We start from the raw sequence: 21,272 nt of genomic DNA on the forward strand, positions 1-21,272 counted from the left end.
AGCCCAGCTGGCTGCAATGACCCACTTTACTTGTGCTGGGTACACTGGGAAGGATTTTGTTCCCACACTGTTGACAAGCCTGTATGAGGCTGCTGCAGTTTTGTTCGTGGACAGGGCTAGCAGTTAGCCTAGCTGTCTACAGTTAGCTTCTCCACCATAGTTGTGAGCACATGGCAAACACTTGTCCCTGCTGGGCCAACTGAGAGGCTCTCATTAAGAGATTGGGCTGCTGGAACTCTGGGCATACTAGTGTGTGAGGTTATCTCTCACTCTCCAGGGCAGGAGTAACTTTGGAGTGGTGCTACTCTCCTCTGCCAAGGCTACCAGCAGGGTGTGGTGAAGCAGGAGCTTCTTAGGAGCGATGCCTGCAGAGGCCGGCAGATTGTGTTGGGTGGGTCCTCAGGGAAATGCTGGGGCAGGGCATGCATTACTAGCAAGGTAGATGGAGAGTGTTAAAACTGGCTCCTGCAAGCATCTGGCTATCTAGGCTGGGGGAGTGTAAGAAAAATGGCAGCCAGCAGCACTTATATTCCTAGAGAAATTTTCTGAATTCCTTGCCCCTCCATCACATGTTCTTAGTCAATAAATCTCCTTCACATATACCCCAGGTGATTTTCAAACTGGTACTTCTGTGCTGTGTCTTGGGCTTAAGTTATATATTATGCTGGCTTTTAGAGTAGAAACTCAGTTTTCTACCAGGCTTTGGCTCTCCCAGAGTAAAGCCTGCTGATTTTTAAAGCTACTAAAGTTAAGGCCCACTGGTTTTCAAAGCCAGATGTTATGGGGACTTGTCTTCCCAGTGTGGGTCCCCAGTGCTAGGGGTGCCTAGTTTGGGTCTGAACCTCTTGCTTCTCCATACTTGTGATGCTCTCTTATTTGTCTTACTGGGGGTGCAGTGGAGGGGATTGTTTCCAACTATGTCTCTGTGCTCCTACACTTTTCAACGTGACTTTCTCTGTGTGATTAACTGTGGAAGATTTGTTCTGACTGTCTTTGGGACATTTTCAAAGTTAGTTTCATAGATTTAGCTTTTATCTTGACGAGTCTGTGGGATGAGGTGGGCTCAGAATCTTCCTACTTCACCATCTTCCTGCCTCACCCCAGCTCTTAATTTTATTAATCTTTTCTATTTATTTTTTAGTCTCTATTTTATTTATAATCTTATCTTTATTATTTCTGTCCTCCTACTAACTTAGGACTTTGTTCTTCTTTTCTGGTTGCCTTAGGTATAAGTTTGGATTGTTTATTTGAGATTTTTTTGTTGTCATTTCTTGAGGTGGGCCTGTATCATCATAAACTTCCCTCTTAGAACTGCTTTTGATGTGTCCCATATTTTGGAGCACTGTGTTTTCATTTTCATATGTCTCAAGGTGTTTTTTGATTTCCTCTTTATTCATTGACCCATTGGCTGTTTTGTGGTATATTGTTTAGTCTTTACATGTTTGTGCTTTTTCCAGTTTTCTTCTTGTAGTTGATTTCTAGTTTCATAGTGCTGTGGTCAGAAAAAATGCTTAATATGATTTCAATCTTCTAAAATTTACTGAGACTTATTTTGGGGCTAATGTGATCTATCCTGGAGAATGTTCCATGTGTACCTGAGAAGAAAATGTATTCTCTTGTTTTTGGAGGAATGCTATGTATATATCTGTTAAGTCCATCTGGTCTTATGTGTTGTTCAGTGTCAATGTTTCCTTATTGATTTTCAGTCTGGATGATTTATCCATTGATGTAAGTGGGGTGTTAAAATTCCCTGCTGTTGTATTACTGTCTATTTCTCCCATTGCATTTGTTAACATTTGCTTTATATGTTTAGGTGCTCCTATGTTGGGTGCATAAATATGTACAATGTTTTATTATATTTTTTGATCAATCTCTTTATCATTATGTAAGGTTCTTCTTTGTCTCTTGTTACAATTTTTGTTTAAAAGTCTATTTTGTCTAATATAAATATTGCTACCCCAGCTTTTTGTTTGTTTCCATTTGCATGGAATATATTTCTATCCCTTCACTTTCAGTCTGTTTGTATCTTTAGATCTAAAGTGAGTGGCTTGCAGGCAGCATATAGATGTGTCTTGTTTTTTGTTTTGTTTTGTTTTGTTTTGTTTTACCTCTTCCATTTTCCATTCAGCTATGCTGTCTTCTGATTGGAACATTTAGTCCGTTTATATGTAAACTAGTTATTGTTAGGTATGTTTTTATTTCCATTTTGTTAATTGTTTTCTGCTTGTTTTTATAGTTCTCTGTTCTTCTCCCTTTATTCACTAGGATTTGATGACTTTCTATAGTGTTATGTGTAGATTCCTTTCTCTTTATTTTTTATGTATCTATTATAGGTTTTTGGTTTGTGCTTACCATGAATTTCATATATAACCACTTATGTATATAGCAATCTATTTTGGTTGGTGATTGTTTAAGTTCAAATGCATTCTGAAAGTGCCACATTTTTACTCCTCCTCCAACACGTTTTATGTTTTTGAGCAAAGAAGTTTTCTGCCCCTATCTCTCTGTCTTCTCATTCTGGGACCCCCCATAATGAGGATGTTAGTATCCTTGATGCTGTCCCAGAGGTGCCTAAACTATCCTCATTTCTTTAAATTCTTTTCTCTTTCTGCTCTTCATTTTGAATGATTGCCATTACCCTATCAGATCACAAATCAGTTCTTCTTTGTCCTCTAATCTGCTCTTTATTCCCTCTAGTGTATATTTTGTTACTGTTATAGTCTTCAGGTCTGTGACTTCTGTTTGGTACTTTCTTATATTCTTTATCTCTTTGTTAAGTTCTCACCAGCCTCGTCCATTCTTCTCCCAAGTTTGGTAGGCATCTTTATGACCATTACTTTGAATTTTTTATCAGGTAGGTTACTTATCTCCATTCTATTAAATTGTTTTTCCTGGGATTTCAGTTAGTTCTTTTATTTGGAACATGGTCCTCTGTTTTTCCATTTTGACTGACTCTCTGTGTGTTTTTTGTTTTTTGTTTTTCTATGTATTAGGGGAAAAAGCTATCTCTCCCAGTCTTGAAGGAGGGCCTTGTGTAAGAGATGAACCTTATCTTTCAACCCTGCCCTAGTTCTTGGTTGTCTCTAGAATCTTTGTAATTGTCTAAGCAGGCTCATTTATTCTTGGTAGGTCCCAGTTGCTGAGGGTGTGCCAAGACTTACCAGTGTTCCAAAGAGAGAGATCTCAGTCAGCACCTAGTTTCAGGTGATTAGAAGCCAGACTGTCAGGCAGCAACTTTTAAAAGTTTGCAAATATATATACTCCTGTGGGGCTGCAATTGTAAATCCTGCTGGCTTCCAGACAGGTCATCTGGTGTCCCCTGGATGACAGGTGCAAAAATCAGAGCTTCAGATGAATATATATGCTTCTTTCTGGGAGGTACTGGCATGTGCTGTATCAAGGCAAAGGAGAACACAAAGATGGTGTCCCTGCTTAGGTTCCTTGAGAACACCCCCATAGCCTCTAGATGTTTGGCAGACCTGAAGCCTGTCCCTCACACTGAAGGTCTAAAACAAGTAAATAAGCCTTTTTAACAGAAAGACTGGGAGTGTCTTTCAGTCTGCTGTTTATATTAGCCTGGGGGTGGTCGTAGTCAGCTAAGAACTGTCTCCAGTTGTTATAGTCCTATGGAATGCAGGAACATAATGTAATGTTCTTATTGGCCAGAAGAGTGAGTAAGGTGATCAAGGAGTGTTCCCTTTGTGAACCGTGCATGCTCACTGGCCTTTGTAAGGCAGTGGTAGAACACAGGGCACACAGACAATGTGCCTGCAGGCCATAGCATGACAGTGGGAGACTGCAGGGCCAGGGTGTGCCTGCCAGCTCTAGCAGGGAAGTGGAAGAGTGCAGGGCTAGGGCACACCTGCCTGCACTATCAAGTTAGAGAGAGAGTACAAAAGTGGCACGTGCCAGTGCCTCAGTCCCCAGAGAGAGTCCTTATAGTTCCCTGCCCCTCCAGTAGATGGTTTAACGTTAGCAAATGAATCTTCTTCACATATAGTTTAGGCACTTTTAAAACTGCTGCTTTTTGTTTGTTTGTATGTTTGATTTTAAAGGTATATTATTCATTTTAGAGAGAGAGAGAGAGAGCATGCTCAAGCAGGGGCAGGGGCAGAGGAAGAGAATCTCAAGCAGACTCCCCACTGAGTCTGGAGCCTAACATGGAGCCAAAACCAAGAGTCAGATCCTCAACTGAGTCCTCCAGGTGCCCCACAAATTGCTGCTTTTGTGCTAGTCCCCAGAGTTAGTTAGTCTGCATGTAAGCTGGTCATTTCTGTACAGTCCCCTGGGTTTCCTGGATGTGGTTTTCAAGGTCAGACATTTTGGAGTTTGTATCTCCATTGTGGGTTCCAAAGGTTGGGGTACCTCATGTAGGGCATGAAGCCCTTGCTCCTTAGGGAGAAGCTTTATATTTGTGAGATCCCTCCTGATTGTGGATCACCATGCTAGAGGTGGGGTTTTTGGCAAGATCGTGTGTCTGCTTCTCCTGCCCTTCTCAATGTAGCCCTTTTATCCTTTGTTGTGGAATAGCTGTTCAGCTAGTTTTCAGGATTTTTTTTCAGAGGGGATTGTTCTATATGTAGCTATAGATTTGGTGTGTCCATGGAAGTAGGTGAGTTCAGGATCTTCCTACATTTCCATCACAGTCCACCCCATCCTACTGAGTTTAGTTTTTAAGCAGAATATTTTTCAGAGCTGAAAGAAATTGGAACAGAAGTAGCCACTAAGAATTAATGTATGGGTTACAATACAGACTAGATTTGTGGACTTTAGCCCTTGGGATATAATCAGTGTTTTGGAAAATATGATTTTGGGGGGAGGGGTTATTCTCTTTAACACTGTCCTTTTGGATAGTTTAAGTACTAATAGCTCCAAAGAGAAACTATTGAAGTCCATTCCATGAATTGAAAATGAGACACATTGTAGTTTTAGAAAATCAATGTCTTATCATCTAGAAAAGCTCAGAGTCCTGAATTAAAATATGAGTTTATAAACTGTATTATTCTCTCCCAAACATCTCATTTTTATATTTATTTATCAAGGTGAACATAACAAGGACATCACAATGAGATGAACTAAGTACAGTACTCCCTTTCCAGGTTGAAATCATTTGGCTGAAAGGAAATTTGGTTTGGGTTATCACGTGTTGTGGCGGTATTGTCCTTGTTTAAAAAGAAGTCTTGATAATATCAGAGTAGGGCCTGGATCCCCTAGTCAACAAAGGGCCCCTAGAAGTGAATAAGTTGTTCTTTTACATTGAATTTCTCCATTGGGGAGTGTGGTAGTGATGGCTGATCACCTGGAGCAGAGGAGGCTGAACTGAAGTGTGTAATCCTTCAGTTAGACCTGGCTGTAAAGCTTGCTGGACTATAAACAACACAGGCCCCAAAGGAATTAGCCAAAAGCCCACTCTTTCTAGGGTCAGGGTCAATTTGGCATTTTCCTATAGCCATCACCTTTGGAAGAAGTCTCACTTCTTTTGGCAAGAACATGCAGAGACCAGCAACAGCCATTTGGAAGGCAACACTGCCTTGCTTCTGAGCACATGTGTCCTGGTGTGAGTGTGTGTATATGGTGAGACGAGGGAGAAGCAGCCCTCGAGGCGTGTCTAGGGCAGGAAGCTAATGAGGGTATCAGAGGGCGGGGAGTCAGCAAAAAACTATTGTTCCTGGGACAGGTGGAGCTAAGCAGGCAAGCAAGGCAGCATTTAGAGTGGGTCAAGTCCCCAGGGCATAGGGCTACATCTCTCAAAGTATGGACCTTAGACCTCCTGTATCTAAATGACCATGCTCTGGACCACAGAATCTGAATCTCTTGGGTGATCTCTATTCAAATGCACATCTTTAACAGATTCCCTAGTGATTTGTAATCATTTTAAAGTTTCTGGGCCAGGGCAGCTTGAAATTGGATACTCAGAAGGGCCTAAAGAGTTCAGGAAATAAAAACTAATATGCAATGGCAGTCCTTTTATTGGTTGGCTCCTGTACTACTCATTGTTCTAGGTATGGCAGTGAACAATGGAGGCATGGTACCAGTCCTCTTGGAGCTCGAAAGAGCTAATAAACAATTGAGAAATGAATGAAATTACATAGTATAGTGAATGTTAGAAAGGAAATAAACAAGATGCTAACAGAGAAATTGGGGGCTGCTGTTTAGATAAGGTAATCAAAACTGGCTCAAGAATTTGATAGAAATTTGACTGTGAAGCAACTATAGCTAAATCAGGCCTGGGGAGGTCAGGAAGCAGATGGAAAGAAAGGGTAGTGTGTGGGGGGAGGGGCGGGGAGGTGGGTAATGGAGGAAATATACATGGAAAACATTAAAATCAGAGAAGAAGAATGGTAAGTAAAACTGGGGATGTTCGGGGACCCAGTTTTATCCCCAACTTTGAGCAAATATCCAATTTGATCTTCATATCACCATAGAGAATCTATATACAGTTCTTAGATAAAAGGATGTGAGAGGGCCACTAAACCTCTTCACAGAAATTAAAAGTAAGCTGTCCCTACTCTGCAACTGGTGAATTGCAGACAAAGGCACCTTAAAATAGTATTTAACCATCCAGCCTGTGTGGGTGTTCTCCATTCCAACCCAACTAAAGAGGGACCTGGTAATTGCATAGCAGAGAAAAGTGAGTAGAGTATTTTCTAAAACAAGTAGCATATTTTCCATTATGTAAAAGAGAAAAAAATTAACTTTTAGAAAGCCACACCTAGGTTTCGTGGACTTCTCTTTGGTTTTGTTCATAACCAGATGGGAGAGCTGGGGAGAGCTGCATTAAAAGCATCCTGAGCCTAGGAGCTGCATGTGTGGTATGGTGTTACATCTGCATAGGGGCACAATGTGCAGTGTGATTTGTCCATGGGCCTTCTCCAGGGTTTGTCTGTGGGGCTCAGCCCTGATGCGACAGGCTGGATGTCTTCTGTTGCCCACTGGAAGGACATGTGATGGTGGCATAGATTGCTCACAGGTAAATCCCCCACCCCCCCACCCTTGTCCTGGGTTTCCTGGTCATCAGGAGAGGTATCCCTTTATGGGCCCATCCCACACAGGGTGTCCAGATCCCCACTCTGCATTCCTATGTTGAGGAGCAGCAGGTCATCTTCAGGTAATGGGTCAGTTTGGGATGGGGAAGGAATATAGTTGATGACAGCTGGTTTGCAGAGTTTCTTCCGTTCTGCTCTCTTGTCCTCAGGTATAGCAGCTTATTTTTTCCCTTCTACTTGGAGGTCTTATACCTTGAGACCTTCATCTTCTCCCTCCTGTTTCATTTGCCACTTGTTTTCTTCTCCATTCCTTTAACCTTACTCCCATCTCCTATCTCAGAGAGGAATAAACCAGCCATGCAGATGGATCTCCTTTGACAAATCTCCTGTCTTGTTTTTGCTTCAGTCTGAGTACAAGGGAAGGAGAGGTGGGAGAGGAAGACGGATGACAACCCAATTACTACTTCTAGCCGTGACTGAGTCTCAGCATTATGCCTCACTCCCTTTGGGAGTTCAGAGGCCTCTGAATGTGAGCTGACATACTCCTGTGCTTTGAAATTCTTTGCTGTTTATTTGTGTTGCATGAACACTTGGTTCAGTTCCCGAAACACTGTCTAAGCACCCACACGGTGCCAGATTCTGTGCACCATCCTCAGTGTATGTGCATGTTTGCTTTCCTTTCTTTTAGAGTTGGAAAGGAACTTAGAAGTCATCCAGTCTCAGGCCCTTTATAGACAGATGCAGAAAGTGGGGCCCTGGGAGATAAAGTGATGAGTGAAGGCCTCAGAGTTGGTATAGCATTTGGCCTCACACATGACCAGAGCTCTGCCCAGTGGCCTCTGGGGTGTGGAGATAATTCGTAATAAACCCAGTGTTCAGTCCTTGAGTGTTTGCCATATGCTGGTACATATGTACATATCTACAAAGTGCATTTCACGCCTTCCATTTAATTCTGAGAACAGGTGCCATTCTTACTGTTACTATATATAAGAAACTAAGGTTTAGAATAGCGAAGATGCTTGCCCAAAGTCAGATGCATAGAAGGTAGCAGAGCTGACATGTCCTCTTTTACTTTGTAGAATATATAAGAACACATGGAGTCTACAAGAAGCAGTAGGTTCCACACCCTTCCTCTAAATGTAGGGATGGACCACCTGCCTTCCTTCCCTCCGTTCTTCCTTCCTTCCTTCCTTCCTTCCTTCCTTCCTTCCTTCCTTCCTTCCTTCCTACCTTGTATTAGTCTACCAATACTCTGTTAGAGCTGCCATTAAAAAAAAAAAAGATACTACAGACTGGGTGGCTGAAACAACATTTATCTTTTCAGTTCTGGAGGCTGAAAGCTCATGATCAAGGTGCTGGCAGAGTTAGTTTCTCCTGAAGCCTTTCTCCTTGGCTGGCAAACAGCCACTTTTTCACATGGCCTTTCCTCTGTGGATGCATCCCTGGTGTCTCTCTCTCTGTGTGCTTATAATGACACTAATCATATTGAATTAGGACCCCACCCTTAGACCTCATTTTCCCTTTAAAAGCCCCATCTCCAGATACAGTTACATTGGGGGTTAGGTCTTCAACATATGAATTTGGGGAAGACACAATTCAGTCTATAATGTAACTCTTGGGTATTGTGAATAATATTGCTATGACTATGGATGCACAAATATCTGTTTGCGTCCCTGCTTTTGGGGTATATATGCAATAGCAGAATTACTGGATCATATGGTTGTTCTATTTTTAATTTTTTTGAGGAAATGCCATACTGTTTTCTATAGCAGCTGCACCATTTTATGTTCTCATGTCATCATTTCTTAATTTTCAGAATAGTTTTGCTCTTTTTTGAAAGGTCACTCTGATCTCTGCGTTCCTCCAGTAGGAAGCTTGTCTGGAATTGTTCTTTTTGTCTCCCAGATGCCTAGAACTCTTTCCAGAAACTTGATGCCCTTGCTTCTCTGTACCTCCTGTCAGTAACCTCAGGCTCTTACCTCCACAATCAGCTGCTGGGAGAACATCCCAGAAGGAGGAGGGAGCAGTAAAAAAGTGACGGGATCTCAGGTAGATGCCTCATCTGAGCTGTGGGCTCTCAGTCAGCAGCTCCTGAGCACAGAGGAGGTTTGTACCTTCATCTCTGAGCGTGGCAGAGGAGGGAGGTATCTGGAGCCCACTTAGCAGTGAACAACTTTGAAAACACTGCTGGGGGCTCATATTACTCACATCAACAGCATGGATGAGGGTATATGTGTAGGAATAGGTACTCTGTGAGGGGAGGGGTTCGGTGTGAAGAGATGTTGGAGGTAGGCGCTTATGTGAGGTAAGGTGTGAGGGTATATATGCGGGTAGGGGGTGTGTGTGTGTTCCAAATAGGTATGAGAGTGGGAGTATGAGGGTGTATATATGGTGTGTGTATGGTGGGGTGTTTCTGTGTGTGTGTGTGTGTGTATGTGTGTATGTGTGTAGTAGGGGATAAAAATGGTGAGTGTGAAGGGTAGAAATGAGAGGGTGTATGGGGTTATTTGGGAGTTAAATGTATGTGCAAGTAGTGTGAAGGTATGGGGGTTGGGCACGAGGGTGTGGAAATCAGGAGGTGAAGGTAAGGTAGGGTATAAGGGTATGCATGGGATAGGAATGGGGGCGTGCGTATGGAGTAGGGTGTGGTGGTTGGGTATGAAGGTGGACGGTAGAGTGTGAGTAGAGTATGTGTATACTGGAGGGTCGTAGTAGGCACAGGATCAATGGCTCCACTCCAGGTAGCCACCCCTGCCAGGAGCTCTGTGGGTGGAGGAGCTTCTGAGGCCTGCAGAACTTTCCTCTTGCAGGGGAGTGGCACCCCGCCAAGGCCTCAGGCATGACTCATTTTCACCTGGTCAGGGGAATTAATTTGCTGGGCATCTGCATCATGGCAGGATACGTACATCAGTCTGTATGACTCTGTTCTTATTAAGAACCATGGGAGAAATTTAAAATGAGAAATAAAGGGGGTGGGGAGAGGGTTGTTCTGGGAGCTAAGAAATTGCTTCTCCCTCGGTGGCTGGGTCACACTCAGTGACCAAGGCCCTCTCCCTTGCTCCCTGCACTCTGCTTTTGATACCAGCAGCTATAGCCATCCCATGTGTGAGGAGCAACTTCAGAAGACAGACATGCGTGCATGCATATACCCTCCCAGATACAGATGTAGATCAGGGAGCCCAGAAGCACCTCCCAGAAGCCAGGCGGCCTCTGCAGCAGTAACTCTTTATGCACTGCGGTCTGCTGCAGTCTTCGTGGTTAAGGGATGCTGGCTTTCATGAATGGTAGCCTGGGAGGGGCCTAATGTCACTTGCTCCTGATGTCAGCACAATGAATGAAACACTTGCAAAGCGTAAAGCCTCAAGCACCCGGGCAGCATATACCATCTCAGATTGGCTCTCCTGGTGCAGCGTCTCCTGTTGACGAAATCACCAGTCCCATGTGTGACATATAAAGCCATATACGTTAGGATTGCAAGGAGGCAGAAACTGAGGCTGCATGTGGAATAATGTGTATCTGATTCTGGCACAATCAGCTCTGCCTGAAGCCGCTGGGGCTGAGATCCTCCCCCCTGCCAGGCGCTGGAAGAAGGGGTTTTGCCGAGCTGCGGACTCACCGCTGTGTATTAGGCAGTTACTTAGCTAGCCTGATGTTCTGCTTTTGCTGGCAGAATTCCTTGCTGAAGCTCCAAGCCCTGGAAACTGATCTGTGCTCTGCAATTTTGACAAACCGGGAAGAAGCTGCTCAGGTTCATGGACCCAAGGACCCAACTCCAGCGTCGACCCAGAGCGTGCCTGTGGAAGGTGCAGATGCTGCAGGTAAGAGGCACGGCTGGGGACAGGTCTTCACTTGTACTCTCAGGAGAGTTCAGCTTCTTGCTGCTTTCCTAAATGTGGCCTCCTGTGGGAAACCATGCCTGGTGCAACAGAAAAGCTGAGGAGGTGCTTGAGTTGCAGTGGGGGAGCTGAGACGGAGCAGGAGGAATTAAGGTGTGTTCTGATATAGAGCATTCTCTCCAGCTGCGGGCCAAGCGTCAGACTTAGGCATAAATAGGTGTCAGGTGAAAAACACTCACCACAACTCCTGGTCCTAATGAATTCCGACTTGGTTTCCTGTGACAAACAAGTGGTGTGCTTATTTTCTATCACTGGATGTAGATAATCTGGACTGTCTTGATACTTGTGGTATTTTTGAGGTATTCGGTGATGGGAGAGTTTTAACATTACTACTTGCTTTCTTCTATTACCTGCTTGTAAGATGATTCATCAACATAGGGAAAGTGGAGGTGAGTGGTATAGCTCATTCTGATCCTATATTGCCTTTTTCTGTCTCATTTTTTTTCCGCATTAACTTCTGTGTTCAAAAGTCTCAAAATTGGTTCCATTTGTCTGACAGTTTCTCTGGTTTTAACCCCAGGGATGGTAGATTGGCTAGTAAGCAGAAGGCAAATTAATGCTCCCAGGAAGACTTAGTTAGGAAAGAAACACTAATTTATATGAGTAGAAATGAGAGCACAGCTTATCTTTTATAACACAGATGGGTCAGAGGTTTGCAGACTGGTTTCTGGATGGCTGATAAAAATAGGCTTAGGTGAACTTGCTTCATGAGATGTCCTTTATCTCTAGGAATTAAAGGAAGAGATTTAAAAAGGTAATGTGTTTCCGTGTCATTGTTAACAGCTCATTTAAGACATTCCTGCTTAAAACTGATCCATATGGTCTAAGTAGGTAAAACCATCATCTCCAGTGTTTATTAAGTAAATTAATAATTGAGTATATTAATAATGGTGGCTAATAGTAGCTACTATTAATAGCTTTATTATTATTGAAGATTTCTGTGATCCAGGCACTGTTCTAAGTACTTTCTATATTTTATATTAAATCCTCAAGCTAATCTGTGAAATAATATGCTTCATAGTTGGCTGTCCTTATCTCCTGGTGAGCTCCCCTTGCTCTGCTGGCCATTGTGTTTTGATGAGAGGCAAATAAAAGGGGGGCAAGACCCAATGTCAATCCAGTTAGAGTTTTAAGTCAGATTATTAGATAAACTTTTTTTCTTCCACCAACCCCAACAAACAACCTATAAAACACATAATGAAGTCTTAAGCCAGATACACATTAACTTTTGAGTTGTCTGATGTTTTGTATAGCTACACAAGTATCTGGAAGAGAGTTATAAAATATTTGCATGTTGGATATAGATATATCTTTTCTATTTTAAATCATGACTTTTATGTGCGTATATGTGTCTTATATTCTCCAAAGGTTAAGAGTAGTTATGCATTTTCTCATTCTGGATGGACAGGATTTTGAACAAGCTTATTAACACTCCTTGTATAATGGAAATACATACTGAATTTATGTAGGAATTGGCCATACCAAAGGAATGATCCATACATTGCATGTTAAGTGTCAAGTGGCAGAAATGAACAGAAGGTTCCTTACAGAGGAGGCTTGTGTTTTGGATGCTGAATTTTCCAAAATGTAGGTGAATTTGAGGTGTCTCAGTGCTCTTCCAAGAGAGTCTATGAAAAAGAGGTTTTCACTCTGTGTGTGTGTGTCTCCACACACTAGTCAAGAATATTTCTGGCAAGTTTTCAAAAGTAAAAATCCATAAAATCTTGATGTTTTTCACCTTTGTAGAGCTTATGAATAAGGAGTCTCATGTAGCCAAAATGACTGCATAAGAGTGAAGAAGCTCCAGCCTCTATATTGGACCTTGTAAGACTTTGACACATATCTTCTCTAATTTTCCAATAACCCTTTGACACAATCTGGAAACCACCTGCTAGATGTTTTCAGGGACCTAAAAAGTGTCTTCATTTGGCAGGGATATTGCCAAAGGAGCAGGCATTTGTAATAGGTTTTCAGAGGTTAATTTATGGGATCTTTTGTTCTCATTGGCTCCCAAGATGAGTGTTTATAGGAAGGTCATATATTATCTTTTTTAAAATTTATTTAATTAATTTTTTGGTCATATATTTCCTAAACCATATGTCACTCAGAAAGAAGAAATGTTTACTCATCTTAAAGGCTCAGGGACTGTGAAAGGTGATCTTTGACCACTTTGAAAATAATTTTTATGTGTGTAAAAATCCCTGTTGAGAGTGTGATCACATAAGATTAGTACAGAAGGCAATAAGTCTATAAAAGATTTATATAACTTAAAATTTTCTCCTTCCCAAAGTCCACCATCTAGCCCTGAGCCTTACATGTATATATTCAATTAGTAATTTTTGATGTCAGTAATTAGTATAACAAAGACAAAGCCAACAGGTGATTTTTTACAGGAATATCTGGATATAATATGCTACCAATTCACTATTAAAGGCAAACATTTATAAACATAAATTGACCTGACTTAAATAGGTTTCAGGCTTACTTTAGACTCAATTAAGGCATGACAAGTAAAGTATGTAGACATTTGAAATGATGGTCTCTTGAGATCAAAGTATGGGTTTTAACTTGGATTTATAGGTTACAAAGGTCAGTCCTCCCTAGTAAAATATCTGAAATGCATTCCCATTCTGGAAATGCAATTATAAACTGCACTTGCAGCAAAAACACATTTCATGGCCCCCCTGGAGGAGCACTGGGTTCTGAATATTGTTGGTGAGCCTTCCTGAACATCATAATTATCAAGAAGCTTTTCACATATGGGGATTCTTAGTCCTCCTCTCTAGACAGTCTGAGGTGGAAGTCCCGTAATCTTTATATTTCATAAACACTCCCAAGTAGTGGGACCCATTATTTAAGTGTCTTGAATTAGGAGAGAGAAGGTCAGGTTCTCTCAGGTTCTCTTTGATTCTGCTTCACCTCAGTTTCCTGGATGACATAGGCTTATAACTCAGTGTCTGTGACCAGTCAGCTCAGTCCATTTACTTCAGGAGGAGAAAGGTGCTCCAGCACCCAAGTCCTCAGGCTAGAAATATGTGGGATGGCAACATGGACAAGGGATAAGGACAGATTTGAGGGACGTAGAGGCCCTTAGAAAAAAGTTATAGAGGGGCGCCTGGGTGGCTCAGTTGTTAAGCGTCTGCCTTCGGCTCAGGTCCTGATCCCAGGGTCCTGGGATCGAGCCCCGTATCGGGCTCCCTGCTTGGCAGGAAGTCTGCTTCTCCCTCTCCTGCTCCCCCTGCTTGTGTTCCCTCTCTTGCTGTGTCTCTCTCTGTCATATAAATAAATAAAAATCTTTAAAAAGAAAAAAGAAAAAAGTTATAGAGAGGGAACCAGCTACAAGATAACTTTAAGACTATACATAGGGTAACCAGTTGTCATGGTTTGCCCAGGAAAAGTCTAAGTTTTAACACTGAAAGTCCCATATGCTGGGAAATTCTCAGTCCCAGGCAATCTGTGACAGCTGATCACCCTACCTGTAGGTTGCAAACTGCATAATTTGAGATGGAAACCTGCTCCACACTTAGGCTTAAAATCCCTCTAACTGGTGAAGCAAATGCTTCCTCTGTTGCATTAGTAAGTATCTATTCTGGTGTTGTTGAATAGAAAATAGAACGAGCATTGTCTTTCAACTGCTTGTCATTTTCAAAGTTTGCAGAAGGACTGTTGGTTCCACATGACTGAGCATAGTAACCCCTGTTCTGTCTGAACATGGGTGATTGATGGTATGGAATTTGTAGCAAAAGCTGTCACCAGATATAACTGAAGACTTTTTACTAGAAATAATAAACCACAGCAGTTCTTAATTACTTCTTTTATTGTAAAATTTTGGTTTTCAGCTTTCTGTTTGGGTAGGAGCTTTGTTCCTAATGTTGATCATTAGTGGGAACTAATGTAATATATCTATTTATAGGCTATAATTTTTCCCATAAAGAATTCTGCATGGTGTGTAGGTCTCTTTCTGATGTACAAGTTAGGATGGGGCAGAGTTAAAGAGAACCTGACCTTCTCTCTCACATTTCAAGACACTGTCGACTTGACCAGATGTTCCCAATTACTTGGGAGGACTTATTAAACTTACAGATAGATGTCTTGGCCTCTCCACCCTAAAATGCAAAATTAAAATGTAGGGATAAGGCCTGGAAATGTCCATGTTTGAAAATCTCCCCCTGGTAATTCTGAGGCGCAGAGAGATTCAGGAACACTTTCTGGAACACAGTGCTCTAGTGTTTCTCTAGGGGGCGCCTTGAAATGTGTTCTTGCTGCAGATGGAGTTTATAATTAGCTTTCTGGAACATGAGGGCATCTCAAGTGTCCACTAGGTGGATCATTCACCTAACTTGAGGTTTCATCCTATCTGGCAGTGGCCCCACACAGTGTTTGAAAGTTTGTAGGATGGGGTCTCCATTACTTCAACCTCATAAGTGTACACAATTCCAAATTTAATTTAGAAACTTTGCTCATTATCGGTCTATGTGTATGTATGTTTGTTATTTCTAAATCCATTCTGAAACTTTTTATATTTGCAATATGTACCACCTGTTGCTTTAACTAAGAAATGGCTACCACCATGGAAAGTAGTGCTTCATCTTTTTGTCCTAGATTAGTTCCTTTAAGGCAGTAGTTTTCAGCCAGGGTTCATTTTTTTCACATTCACCCACCCCACCCCACCCCCAGCCTTGGGGATATTTGGCAATATCTAGGGACATGTTTGGTATCACAGCTGGAAGATAAGTGCTACATCTAATGAGTTAGAGGCCAGGGATGCTGCGGAACATCCTACAATGCACAGGAACCCCTATGTCCACCCCCACTGCCCCAACAAAGAATTATCTGGTCCAAGATGTCAATAGTGCCAAGGTTTAGAAACCCTCCTTTAAAAGTCTTTAAATGCATAACATCAGCATTAGCTAATAATGACATTTTCATTTGTGTCAGACATTGTTACCTGGGTTTTCCTATTTTATTTTCACAACCCTATGAGGTAGGTGCCATTATTAACCCTAGATGAAAGATGAAGAAATAAGCTTAGAGAGTAAGTATAACTTGTTGAAGTTCCCACAGCTACTGAGTGGTAGAGGTTGGGAAGAAATGGGAGGAGGGGAAGGGTTTCCCCAGTCGGACTCCATAGTTTAGTGCTTCACACTATGTTATTTGCTATCTAGTCTAATTATTAAGTCCCCATAGTTCTAATATTCTAGAATTTGAAATTAAGCCCATAGCCAATGTATATACTCTCTACTAATGTGTTTTGAGAGTCATGTTTTCTTTATTCACCCCTGACTTTGTCAACCTGAAGTGACCTAGATTTGTAGTTGATTAACCTGTTAAAACCTCTCCTCTCATAGTCATTTCAGCTCCTATGATCTAAACCATCTCTAGAACCCTGTGCCTTTCTTGATATGCATTTACCTGAACTTCATAGTGTATTCCAGATGGAGTCAAATAGAATTTTATTTTGTCAATATGATACCATTAGGGGATATTGGCAAAGTATCCAAGGGATCCCTCTATTATTTCTTACAACTACATATGAAACTATAATGATCTCAATAAAAAAATGAATACCTAAAAAATATGGGCATGAGGGTGTTTTATTAATTACAAAATATTATGCATGTTGGATTGTTTTCTAAACTCTTCGCAGAGATGCATACTCTTTTCTTGGCTTTTATGTCATATCACTGTATATCATTAGAGCTCCAAAAATCCCATTCCCTACTAAACTTATAGTTTAGTGCTTATTAAGAGTATATGGATAGTTTTCTCCAGCTGTATTGCCTACTGGACCACATTGAAGGTCATCTGTCACTATTGAGCCTCCTCATGCTTTGTGAGCTGCTTCTGTGGTTGCTTAGCATTTTATTCTTTGAAAAATGTATCAATATCATCTGCATACTCAGACTCATGACTCTACTTCCTCCTCTATGTCATTTTTGAAATGTAAAATAAGATTAATCCAGGATCCATTTGCAAGGATTAGTACTGACATGTCCATCAAAAAGATGCTAATTCAACTCTGTTCTTTGCTGCATATTGTTAAGTGGGTTTTGTAATCCACTGCAAAACATTTAGCTCAGTCATCATTTGGTTTTGTTTTTAAATAACTTCTGATATAAAAACCATGCCATGGACTTCTTGAGAGCCCAGATAAAATACATTCATTGGCTCCGCCTTGTTTAGAAACATAGTTCTTTGCAGAACTTGCTGTGCAGTTTGAGTGATCTTGGACAGGTGATTTGATCTCTCTGTGCATCAGTTTCCTTTTCTTTAAAATGGGAAAAAAAGAATAGTATCTACTTTTTAGGATTATTTTGAGACTAATGTAGCTAATACATATGAGGCACTTAGTACATCCTTCTTAGTAAATGCTCAATAAATGTCAGCTATTATTTTTTAAAAAGCTGGGCATTCTTGCCATAGTCAGAGCTTTTGTTGCCTTTCTTCCAGTTGATAATGCTTACATTTGTCTTTATCTACTGTCATAATTCTAACTACTTTCAAGGTGTGAAAATGCCATTAGTACTGTTCATTCCCTAGGTCCCCTCTGGACTCTTGCATATAATTGACATTAAACTAATTCCCTTAAGCAAAAGATATTTATAACAGCAATAATCTATAGAGTTGATGGTTGAATAATTACCTCCTATTAAAGTTGAAACTACATTTGTTACCATAAAATCTATCCTGTGCTAAACCTATGACATAACTTGGCTGAAAATGATCTTTACTGTTAATTTTTCTCTGATGCTCTTATAACCATCTTCATAGTATCTGAAAGAGGGAGCTTCACATTAACCCCCTGTTTTCTTTTTTTTTAATTATGTTATGTTAATCACCATACATTATATCATTACTTTTTGATGTAGCGTTCCATGATCCATTGTTTCCATATAACACCCCATGCTCCATGCAGTACGTGCCCTCTTTAATACCCATCACCAGGCAAACCCTTCCCCCCACCCCCTCCCCTCTAGAACCCTCAGTTTATTTCTCAGAGTCCATAGTCTCTCATGGTTTGTCTCTCCCTCCGATTTCCCCCTCTTCATTTTTCCCTTGCTGCTATTGTCTTTTTTTTTTTTTTACCATATAATATATTGTTTCAGAGGTACAGGTGTGTGATTCAACAGTCTCAAACAATTCACAATGCTTACCATAGCGCATACCCTCCCCAATGTCTATCACCCAACCACCCCATGCCTCCCACCCTGACCACTCCAGCAAACCTCAGTTTGTTTCCTGAGATTAAGAATTCCTCATATCACTGAGGTCATATGATACATGTCTTTCTCTGATTGACTTATTTCGCTCAGCATAATACCCTCCAGTTCCATCCACGTTGTTACAAATGGCAAGATTTCATTCCTTTTGATGGCTGCATAATATTCCATTGTATATATATACCACATCTTCTTTATCCATTCATCTGTCGGTGGACATCTTGGCTCTTTCCATATTTTGGCTATTATGGACATCGCTGCTATAAACATCAGGGTGCACATACCCCTTCGGATCCCTACATTTGTATCTTTGGGGTAAATACCCAGTAATGCAATTGCTGGGTTGTTATGGTAGCTCTATTTTCAACTTTTTGACAAACCTCCATACTGTTTTCCAGAGTGGCTGCACCAGCTTGCATTCCCACCAGTAGTGTAGGAGGGTTTCCCCTTTCTCTGCATCCCCGTGAACATCTGTCATTTCCTGAGTTGTTAATTTTAGCCATTCTGATTGGTGTGAGGTGATACCTTATTGAGGTTTTGATTTGTATTTCCCTGATCCCGAGTGATGTTGAGCACTTTTTCATGTGTCTGTTGGCCATTTGGATGTCTTCTTTGGAAAAATGTCTGTTCATATCTTCTGCCCATTTCTTGATTGGATCATTTGTTCTTTGGGTGTTGAGTTTAAGAAGTTCTTTATAGATTTCGGATACTAGCCCTTTATCTGATATGTCATTTGCAAATACCTTCTCCCACTCTGTTGGTTGCCTTTTGGTTTTGTTAACTGTTTCTTTTGCTGTGCAAAAGCTTTTTATCTTGAAGTCCCAATAGTTCATTTTTGCCCTTGCTTCCCTTGCCTTTGGCGATGTTTCTAGGAAGAAGTTGCTGCGGCTGAGGACGAAGAGGTTGCTGCCTCTAGGATTTTGATGGACTCCTGTCTCACATTGAGGTCTTTCATTGGAGTCTATTTTTGTGTGTGGTGTAAGGAAATGGTCCAGTTTCATTCTTCATCATGTGGCTGTCCAATTTTCCCAACACCATTTGTTGAAGAGACTGTCTTTTTTCCATTGGACATTCTTTCCTGCTTTGTCAAAGATGAGTTGACCATAGAGTTGAGGGTCCATTTCTGGGCTCTCGATTCTGTTCCATTGATCTATGTTTCTGTTTTTGTGCCAGTACCATACTGTCTTGATGATGACAGCTTTGTAATAAAGCTTGAGGTCCGGAATTGTGATGCCACCAGCTTTGCATTCCTTTTTCAACATTCCTCTGGCTATTCGGGGTCTCTTCTGGTTCCATACAAATTTTAGGATTATTTGTTCCATTTCTTTGAAAAAAGTGGATGGTATTTTGATAGGGATTGCATTGAATGTGTAGATTGCTCTAGGTAGCTTTGACATCTTCAAGATATTTGTTCTTCCAATCCATGAGCATGGAACGTTTTTCCATTTCTTTGAGTCTTCCTCAATTTCTTTCATGAGTATTTTATAGTTTTCTGAGTACAGATCCTTTGGCTCTTTGGTTAGATTTATTCCTAGGTATCTTATGGTTTTGGGTGCAGTTGTAAATGGGATCGACTCATTAATTTCTTTTTCTTCGGTCTTGTTGTTGGTGTATAGAAATGCCACTGATTTCTGTGCATTGATTTTTATATCCTGCCACTTTACTGAATTCCTGTATGAGTTCTAGCAGTTTTGGGGTGGTGTATTTTGGGTTTTCCACATAAAGTATCATATCATCTGCAAAGAGTGAGAGTTTGACTTCCTCTTTGCTGATTTGGATGCCTTTTATTTCTTTTTGTTGTCCATTTGCTGTGGCTAGGACTTCTAATACTATGTTGAATAGCAGTGGTGATAGTGGACATCCCTGCCGTGTTCCTGACCTTAGGGGGAAAGCTCTCAGCTTTTCCCCACTGAGAATGATATTCACTGTGGGTTTTTCATAGATGGCTTTTATAATATTGAGGTATGTGCCCTCTATCCCTATACTCTGAAGAGTTTTGATCAAGAAAGGATGCTGTACTTTGTCAAATGCTTTTTCTGCATCTATTGAGAGGATCATATGGTTCTTGTTCTTTCTTTTATTAATGTATTGTATCACATTGATTGATTAGTGGATGTAGAACCTACCTTGCAGCCCAGGGATAAATCCCACTTGGTCGTGGTGAATAGTTCTTTTAATGTACTGTTGGAACCTATTGGTATTAGTATTTTGGTGAGAATTTTTGCATCCATGTTCATCAGGGATATTGGTCTGTAATTCTCCTTTATGATGGGGTCTTTGTCTGGTTTTGGGATCAAGGTAATGGTGGCCTCATAAAACAAGTCTGGAAGTTTTCCTTCCATTTCTATTTTTTGGAAGAGTTTCAGAAGAATAGTATTAATTCTTCTTTAAACGTTTGGTAGAATTCCCCTGGGAAACCATCTGGCCTTGTGCTCTTGTTTGTTGGGAGATTTTTGATGACTGCTTGTATTTCCTTAGTGGTTATAGGTCTGTTCAGGTTTTCTATTTTTTCCTGGTTCAGTTTTGGTAGTTTATACATCTCTAGGAATGCATCTATTTCTTCCAGATTGCCTAATTTGTAGGAATATAGTTGCTCATAATATGTTCTTATAATTGTATTTCTTTGCTGTTGGTTGTGATCTCTCCTCTTTCATTCATGATTTTATTTATTTGGGTCCTTTCTCTTTTCTTTTTGATAAGTCTGACCAGGGATTTATCAATCTTGTTAATTCTTTCAAAGAACAAGCTCCTAGTTTCGTTGATCTGTTCCACTGTTCTTTTGGTTTCTATTTCATTGATTTCTTCTGATCTTTGTTATTTCTCTTCTCCTGCTGTGTTTAGGCTTTATTTGCGGTTCTTTCTCCAGCTCCTTTAGGAGTAGGGTTAGGTTGTATATTTGGGACCTTTCTTGTTTCTTAAGAAAGGCTTTTATTGCTATATACTTTCCTCTTCTGACTACCTTTGCCGCATCCCAAATTTTGAACAGTTGTGTTTTCATTTTCATTTGTTTCCATGAATTTTTTAAATTCTTCTTTAATTTCCTGGCTGACCCATTCATTCTTTTTTTTTTTAATTTTTTTATTGTTATGTTAATCACCATATATTACATCATTAGTTTTTGGTGCAGTGTTCCATGATTCATTGTTTGTTCATAACACCCAGTGCTCCAT

The 21,272-nt window shown here is 40.9% G+C and overlaps 1 protein-coding gene across 5 annotated transcripts in view; it reads left to right on the forward strand.

Moving 5' to 3' along the window:
- The window catches only part of FAM13C (family with sequence similarity 13 member C), a 169,392-nt gene that overhangs the window by 113,184 nt on the left and 34,936 nt on the right, over positions 1-21,272 (forward strand). For 3 of the 5 annotated variants that reach the window (XM_073886246.1, XM_073886242.1, XM_073886243.1), the window contains one exon: positions 10,657-10,804. In XM_073886246.1, coding sequence (XP_073742347.1) covers positions 10,657-10,804 — 148 coding nt within the window. The remainder of the gene's footprint in view (positions 1-10,656; positions 10,805-21,272) is intronic. The other 2 variants (XM_073886244.1, XM_073886245.1) reach the window with 1 other exon arrangement.

The sequence above is a fragment of the Callorhinus ursinus genome, unplaced genomic scaffold (genome assembly GCF_003265705.2).
Source record: "Callorhinus ursinus isolate GAN/ISIS: 27379988/994484 unplaced genomic scaffold, GSC_fseal_2.0 scaffold69, whole genome shotgun sequence".
Lineage (NCBI taxonomy): Eukaryota > Metazoa > Chordata > Mammalia > Carnivora > Otariidae > Callorhinus > Callorhinus ursinus.